Below are 8,026 nucleotides of genomic sequence, written 5' to 3'. Positions count from 1 at the left end.
AGATTTTCAGGTAAGTTCTGAGTACGAGAGGTCTTAATTAATATATACTTAGCTTTGGCCCTTAGCATAATTGGAACTCGATTGCAATGTAGAGTTGACTTAATTAGGCCTGCAGCTTTCCAAATTGAGCATGGACTTCAAACACCAAATGCATGATATTATTTAATCCACTATATCAATGTAAATTACAGTTTTCTAATATATATTTCTGTGATGCTTTGCAGGAAAAGTAGTGTCCATAAACCAAAATTTCCAACAGACCATATGGCACTATCATGGAGGGTGTCAAGTTGGGAGGGTTGTTGATAAAGGATATAGAGTTCTTGGTATTGATTCTCTGAGGGTTATTGATGGTTCAACGTTTTATCACACCCCGGGTGCTAATCCTCAAGCTACTGTCATGATGCTTGGAAGGCAAGCATACTTGGAAAACATATCATATATACATAATCTTCACGAAAATCTTCTACTAATTGCTGCTTAAACCTGCATTTTGGTTTCGTTTGTTATGCATGTGGTGCAGGTACATGGGGCAAAGGATTATGCATGACAGATTAGTCCATGGATCAAAACAGAAAAATTGATCTGGTCACTTATGTTTCCCAAACATAAAGTCAATTAGTGATTACTGGAATATATGTCTCTGAGACATTTGATTAATATTGTAGAGATTGGAACGTAAAATTTTAAAATCTATATAGTTGATGTCATGTTTATTTACCTATCATCACATTTGGTGTTGTATTGATCAGATCTGGTATGGTTCAAGCAAAACTTTCTGTAATCAGCTTGATTAGATTAGCCTTCCTGTGATTAAATATATGCCTTACTATTAAAACTAAATTAGCTCTAAAAATAATTACTTAGTTTTTGTTTATTTTGTTAAGAGCGTAATTAGGAAGGAAACTAGTAAGGAGGTGAGGATGACACAACACAACTGCAAGCACTTTCGGAACTTTTGATCACATGGGCTGCTCTAACTTCATGAAGTCCTTCAGGTAGGCCTTGTTTTTCTTCAATTGTGATGATTTTTTTTTACATCGTTGGCAAAAGAAAGATTTGAAAAATGATTACCAAATTAATGAATGAGGCATTGCGCACAATCATGGCACGGTTGTGCGGCAGATTAACTAAAGTCAAACTAATTTGGAGATCCTATAATGATGGCTCACTATAAAAGTGAGACTCTTTTGTATTCAAGACAGAAATTACTAATATACAGACGTAGGCAAAAAAGAAAAGAAGACGAATAAGATTAGGATATGCTGTTAGCCTTTCTTTCTCAGCCCCTCATAATAATATGGGGAGGCATCTCCTTTCATCTACTTTTTTCCTGCTTCAACTTCATTGCACATTTTCATGGACACAGAGAGTGGAAGAATCTCATATGCTAGGAAAGACCGCTTTCAAGGCTCGGATAAGGAGGAGAAAAATCTAGCAGCAGAATATAGCAGCCCTTGATGGATGTTCACAGCATAATCCTCAGGATATGCCATTTGTGTTTACTGGTTTATTCTATCTCTTGGAGTCTTTGAGCCCTTATATAACTTGTGCCGGTCCATCATTGAAACACAAGCAGGAGCATCTATACATACCAGAAGAAGTATACTTGTCAAATAAGCAAAGCAGTTATAGGGCTCCTCTTTCTTGGCAGGCACTGGTGACTGATGCAGCTTCAAATGTACAATCACTTTCATTGACCTGCCAAAGAAGAGTTGCCCTACGATTGCTTTGGCTTAATGAATTTGCAGCCTGTCTGATCATGCAGTAGAGCCCTGTCATGCAAAACATAGGCTAGCCAAGGATATACGTAGGTTTTGTCATATTTGAAAATAATGGTAGAGGTAGAGCTATAATACTGAAGTAATTTTTGTTGTACAAAGTTGTTCTGCTTTGTGACTAAGCAAGGGAAATAGTGTGATTTTATATAGGTGGAAATAATGTATTTAATTATCAACACATCTGTATTCTACAAGTTAAGTGCTATTGATGCCCAATAATAAGTGTTCATCACCCAAAACCTTGAGCATTCAAAGTCTTATTGGCAATAGTCATTTAAGATCTGTCATTACCCCGAACAATCTGTTTCTACCTTGAGGCCGAGCCCCAGTTGGAATGGAAGGTGGAAGCAATTACTAATTTCCCTGATCCCTTTTGTCAGTTGTGGCCATATAGCTTTGTCTGAGAGGATGTTCTTGCTATGTGCTTATAGTTTGGTTTGGGATACATAACTGTGATCATAGTTAGATCTTTTTAATATCCTAATCGTAATATGGAATTTGTGATTCCATCTGAATTATTTGTTTATTTGTTTCGTTTTCTTCATGTCTGTTCTGTGTTTTCAACTTTTGAAACTTTACCTAGTTATATGATCTTACAAAGTCTGAATTCAGTCCCTGCCAGCCGAAGAGGTTATGCTAATCTTTTATTTTGCTTTTGTTTTTTTATCAAGTCATCCCACACTTTCTTTCTCTGGATAAACCCATAACTTATTACTAGTCTACATACTCAACGACTTTTTTGAAAATAATATTGAGTTTGGACCATTCCAAATGAGTATGTGTATATATTGCACCATTCCAAATGAGTTATATTGCTCACACACATCACCTATTAAGATATAACCTCATGGACAAAGCCATGAGATTTGTTTCAGTTTTCAGATTTCTAAGCATTGCAACCATTACTACCATTAGCTTATGCAATGGAAATTTGGGTGTGCCTCGTAAACAAAATGAGAGACAAGCACTTCTAATGTTCAAGCAAGATCTCAAGGATCCTTCAAATAGGCTTTTATCTTGGGTTGGTGAGGGAGATTTTTGCAATTGGACTGGAGTTGTTTGCGACAATTTAACCGGTCATGTCCGTGAGCTGCACCTTGGAAATTATTATTCAGATGAGTATCTGAATTACAGTTTGTATCAAGAAAACTTTTTGGGTGGCAAGGTAAATACTTCTCTACTAAATTTAAAGCATCTGAGCTACATGGATCTAAGCAACAATGATTTTGGAGGAATAAAGATACCTAGCTTCTTAGGTTCTCTTAAAAGTTTAAGATATCTTAACTCTCAGACTCAAAGTTCGCTGGAATAATTCCGCATGAATTGGGAAATCTCCCGAGTCTACACTCTCTAGGACTCCGGAGTAAAAGCTACTACTAGATGAAGGTTGAGAATCTCCAATGGCTTTCTGGTCTTTCGAGCTTGCAGAACCTGGACATGAGTGTGTAGATCTTAGCAAAGCATCTGATTGGTTTCAGGTGACAAACACACTCCCCTCTATGCTGGTAGAGTTGCATATGTCCGGTTGTGAACTCAATCAAATACCAGTTGGTGTTGCAAACATGACAAGGCTTAAAGTTGTTAATCTCAGGTGGAACATCATCTGGGGTACCATACCTCGATGGTTGTACACTTGTAGCAATCTTGAGTCCCTATCCCTTTATTTGACTTGCGAGGTGAAATTTTAAGTTCCATTGGAAACTTGACAGCCATTGTCAATCTTGACTTGTCTGCTAATCAAATCGAAGGGAAAATGCCAAACTCGTTGGGAAATCTTTGTAAGTTGACGGTTCTTGATCTGTCAAGGAACTATTTCAATGGAAGCGTATCAGAAATATTGGGAAGCTTTGTTGATGATTGGCTCAAAAATAGTCAAAAGCAAAACTGCTTTCGGCTAGCAGACAAATTGGAGACAAATTAATGGCTAGCATTGATGGCTTACTTTTACCTTTTGACTTGTGTGTTTTTCTTTTGCCGTTGGGTGGTTGAAGAGCAAATGTTTGGCTTATAAAAGGGAACATGCATTTGGGAAAAATGGAAGAGCGGAAAGCACCGAGAGTTGATGAGAGAAGAAAGAAGTTGGGAGAGAGAAAAATAATAGTTTGGGCAACTAAGTTTTTGTTGCTACTGTTGGTTATTTTTCCTCTCTAAATTGTACTCAATTTGTATCCCCTTTATATTCTTGAGTGTGTGAGCTTGGGTATATATTTGGGGCTTGGGTTTTCTGAGTGGTTAAACACTATTGTATTCTCTCATTGATTATAGTGGAATACTCCGTCGTCTCCAAACTGGATGTAGGCAATTGCCGAACCAGAATAAATCTTGGTGTTGTTCTTGTTGATTATTTTGTTCAATTTTTCTCCTGCCTGTTGTTATTTATTTTTTCACTCGCAGTTGGTTGACGCTTCCGCACAACAAGTGGTATCAGAGCTCCAGTTTTTCGACTGGGGGTTCGTGGGAGTGAAAAATCTGTCGGTGCTACAGTGACGGGTGAATAGTGCACGTGAATAGTGTCGGTGCTACAGTGCCCCCGTGAATAGTGCTGTGCTACAGTAGCAGTGAATAGTGCCGGGCAGATTTGATGGCTGGAGAAAAAGTTGAAATTTTAAAGGAGAAGGAATCGACATCGTCTTCGTCGGCACCTACATCCAATAGACATCCAATTGCCAGTACAAGGTTAGAGGTTGATAAATTTAATGGCTCCAATAATTTTGGTATGTGGCAATGTGAAGTTATGGATGTGTTGTATCAACAAGAGTTGGATATGGTTCTGGAGGATAAACCAGAAGATATTGATGACAAGCAATGGACTAGAATTAATCTCCATGCTTGTGCCACTATTCGATCGTTCCTTGATAAGGAGTTGAAATACCCGTATATGAAGGAAACTTCTGCTAAGAAGTTATGGATGAAATTTGAGGAGAAGTATATGACCAAGAGCGCAGAAAATCGGCTCTTCTTGAAGAAACGACTCTTCCGATTTCAATATCGCTCAGGTATTTCTATGCATGAACACCTCAATGATTATAATAAAATACTTGCTGATTTAGCAAACCTTGATGTGATAATTCCTGACGAGGATAAGGCACTATGTTTGTTAAATTCATTGCCTGATGATTATGATCATTTGACAACTACTTTGTTGTATGGAAAATCCGAGGTGAAAATGGATGAGGTGTCTGCGGCATTGGTGAATCATGAGTGTCGTAAAAAGGAACAGAAGACTCAAAATTCACAAACCGAGGCACTCGTTGCAAGGGGGCGAACAGAGGAAAGAAAATCTGGGAAGCGGGGAAAATCTCGTTCAAAGTCACGAGGGAAGTTTCCTGCTAAAGATGAATGTGCCTTTTGTCGCCAAAAGGGTCATTGGAAGAAAGACTGCCCCAAATTGAAGAACAAGGAGAAGGAGAAAGCGGGGTCTGAAGCAAATGTTGCAAAATCTGGAGATGAAGATTTCGAGTTTGCTTTGGCTAGTTCATCTGCTGATGGTCACTCAACTGAGTGGATTTTGGATTCAGGTTGCACCTATCATATGTGTCCCATTCGGGAATGGTTTTCTAGCTTCGAGGAGCTGGATGGTGGAGTTGTTTTGATGGGCAATAATAATGCCTGCAAAACACAAGGGATAGGCAAAATCTGTTTGAAGATGCATGATGGAACAGTCAGAGAATTGAGTGATGTCCGGTATGTACCGGATATGAAGAAGAATCTCATCTCATTGGGCGCTTTGGAATCCAAGGGTCTCAAGATCACCATGGAGGGTGGAGTTCTTAAAGTCGTGTACGGGGCACTGGTGGTGATGAAAGGTACAAGACGAAATAACTTGTATTTCTTGCAGGGTAGTACAGTTATTGGTGGAGCAGCTATCACCGAAGCTGCTGACGCAGATAGCACAGACACCACAAGGTTATGGCATATGCGCCTTGGGCATGCTGGTGAAAAAGCGTTGCAAGGATTGGTGAAGCAAGGCTTATTGAAAGGTGCAAAGGCATGCAAATTGGAATTCTGTGAACACTGTGTGCTGGGTAAGCAAACTAGAGAGAAATTTGGCACTGCTATTCACCACACTAAAGGCATTCTAGATTATGTTCACACTGATGTTTGGGGACCCTCCAATAATGCGTCTTGGGGAGGTAGCCATTATTTTGTCTCCTTTGTTGATGACTTCTCTAGAAGAATATGGGTGTACACCATGAAGCGTAAAGATGAAGTCTTGAAGATATTCCTGAAGTGAAAAAAGATGATTGAAACGCAAAGCGGTCGAAAGATCAAGACTCTCAGATCAGACAATGGTGGTGAATATAAGTCTGATCCTTTCTTGAAAGTTTGTCAAGATGAGGGTATTGTGAGGCACTTCACTGTTAGGGAGACACCGCAACAGAATGGGGTGGCAGAGCGCATGAACCGTACTTTGCTTGAGAAAGTTCGGTGTATGTTGTCTAATGCTGGTTTAGGCAAGGCGTTTTGGGCTGAGGCGATTACTTATGCAAGCCATCTCATTAATCGGTTGCCTGCTGCTGCGAATGAGGGCAAAACGCCCATGGAGGTATGGTCTGGTAAACCTTGTACTCATTACAAGTATTTACACATATTTGGTTGTCCTGCTTACTATCATGTCAGGGAAAGCAAGTTAGATCCAAGAGCAAAGAAGGCTCTATTTATGGGATTTAGCAATGGCGTGAAGGGATACCGACTTTGGTGTCCAGATGAGAAGAAAATTGTTGTAAGCAGAGATGTGACTTTTGATGAGGCTGCTATGGTAAATCATAACAAGCATGAAGGTGAAATTGAAGCAACTAAGACCATGAGTAGTTCAAAGCAGGTGGAGTTACTGAAAACTCCAGTTGTTCCAGGAAGGTCTGATACTACAGACACTAGTCCTACAGTTGATTCTGATGAAGAGGACGAGGATGATGAAGAGGAGGCACCTACCCAAGAGCCTCCACAGTAACAAGATTCTATTGCAACCAGAAGATCGAGAAGGGAAATTCGAAAGCCTGCTCGGTTTATTGATATTGTGGCATATGCACTTCCCGTTATTGAAGATGATATTCCATCCGCCTACAAAGAAGCTGTCAGAAGTTCAGAGAGCGTGGAGTGGAAGAAATCTATGGATGAGGAGATGAAGTCTCTTCATAAAAATGAGACTTGGGAGCTGGTTCAGTTACCAAAGGGGAAGAAAGCAATTGGTTGCAAATGGGTTTATGCCAAGAAGATGGAATCTTTGGGAAAGGACAATGTGAGATTCAAAGCCCGATTAGTAGCTAAAGGATATGCTCAGAAGGAAGGCATTGACTACAATGAGGTATTTTCTCCTGTAGTAAAACATTCCTCTATTCGTATTTTGTTGGCTTTGGTTGCACGGTTTGACCTTGAGTTGGCTCAACTTGATGTCAAGACTGCATTCTTACATGGTGATTTGGAGGAAGAAATTTATATGTCTCAGCCAGAAGGTTTTAAGGTTGCTGGAAAAGAAAATTGGGTTTGCAAATTGCAAAAATCATTGTACGGCTTGAAGCAGCCTCCAAGACAATGGTATAAGCGATTTGATCGGTTTATGATCGGGCAGAAGTACACAAGAAGTCATTATGACCATTGTGTATACTTTCTCAAGCTACAAGATGGAACCTTCATCTATCTGCTTTTATATGTTGATGATATGCTTATAGCATGTAAAAGCAAAGTGGAGATTGAAAGTTTGAAGACTCAACTGAGTAATGAATTTGAGATGAAGGACTTAGGAGAAGCTCGGAAGATACTGGGTATGGAAATTGAAAGAGACAGAGCGAAGGGCAAGATTAGTCTGTGTCAAAAGCAGTATTTGAAGAAGGTACTACAACGTTTCGGGATGAATGAAAATTCAAAACCGGTTAGTACACCTCTTGCCCCTCATTTCAAACTTAGTGCTTCTATGTCTCCTAAAACTGGTGAAGAGAGTCATTACATGGCTCAAATTCCATATGCAAGTGTTGTTGGTAGTTTGATGTATGCTATGGTGTGTACGAGGCCTGATATTTCACAAGCTGTTAGTATTGTCAGTAGATATATGCATAATCCAGGAAAAGGGCATTGGCAAGCTGTGAAATGGATTCTACGGTATATTCTGGATACTGTGGATGTTGGTTTATTGTTTCAGCATGATAAAGTTACTGGTCAATGTGTTGTTGGATATGTGGATTCTGATTACGCAGGTGATTTGGACAAGCGTAGGTCCACTACAGGTTTTGTATTCACTATTGCTGGAG

The 8,026-nt window shown here is 39.6% G+C and overlaps 1 protein-coding gene across 1 annotated transcript; it reads left to right on the top strand.

Annotated features, from left to right (window-relative positions):
• The first annotated feature begins 2,628 nt into the window (after nt 1–2,628).
• LOC117620903 (receptor-like protein 50) lies at nt 2,629–3,702 on the top strand. Its single transcript, XM_034351146.1, has 3 exons — nt 2,629–2,946; nt 3,260–3,389; nt 3,491–3,702. Exons 1-3 carry the CDS (start codon nt 2,629–2,631, stop codon nt 3,700–3,702), a joined length of 660 nt encoding a protein of 219 aa, XP_034207037.1.
• Nucleotides 3,703–8,026: the final 4,324 nt, after the last annotated feature.

This window comes from Prunus dulcis, chromosome 3 (genome assembly GCF_902201215.1).
Source record: "Prunus dulcis chromosome 3, ALMONDv2, whole genome shotgun sequence".
NCBI lineage: Eukaryota > Viridiplantae > Streptophyta > Magnoliopsida > Rosales > Rosaceae > Prunus > Prunus dulcis.
Note: the sequence above shows the minus strand (reverse complement) of the source record. Positions and strands in the feature narration are given on the sequence as shown.

What these genes read in the sequence shown, in the direction of transcription:
- LOC117620903 (XM_034351146.1), top strand. Translation starts at nt 2,629, where the DNA reads ATGGACAAAGCCATGAGATTTGTTTCAGTTTTCAGATTTCTAAGCATT. An exon ending in AAAACTTTTTGGGTGGCAAG is followed by an intron (nt 2,947 to 3,259) that starts GTAAATACTTCT and finishes GATTGGTTTCAG; the next exon opens with GTGACAAACACACTCCCCTC. An exon ending in CAGGTGGAACATCATCTGGG is followed by an intron (nt 3,390 to 3,490) that starts GTACCATACCTC and finishes GAAACTTGACAG; the next exon opens with CCATTGTCAATCTTGACTTG.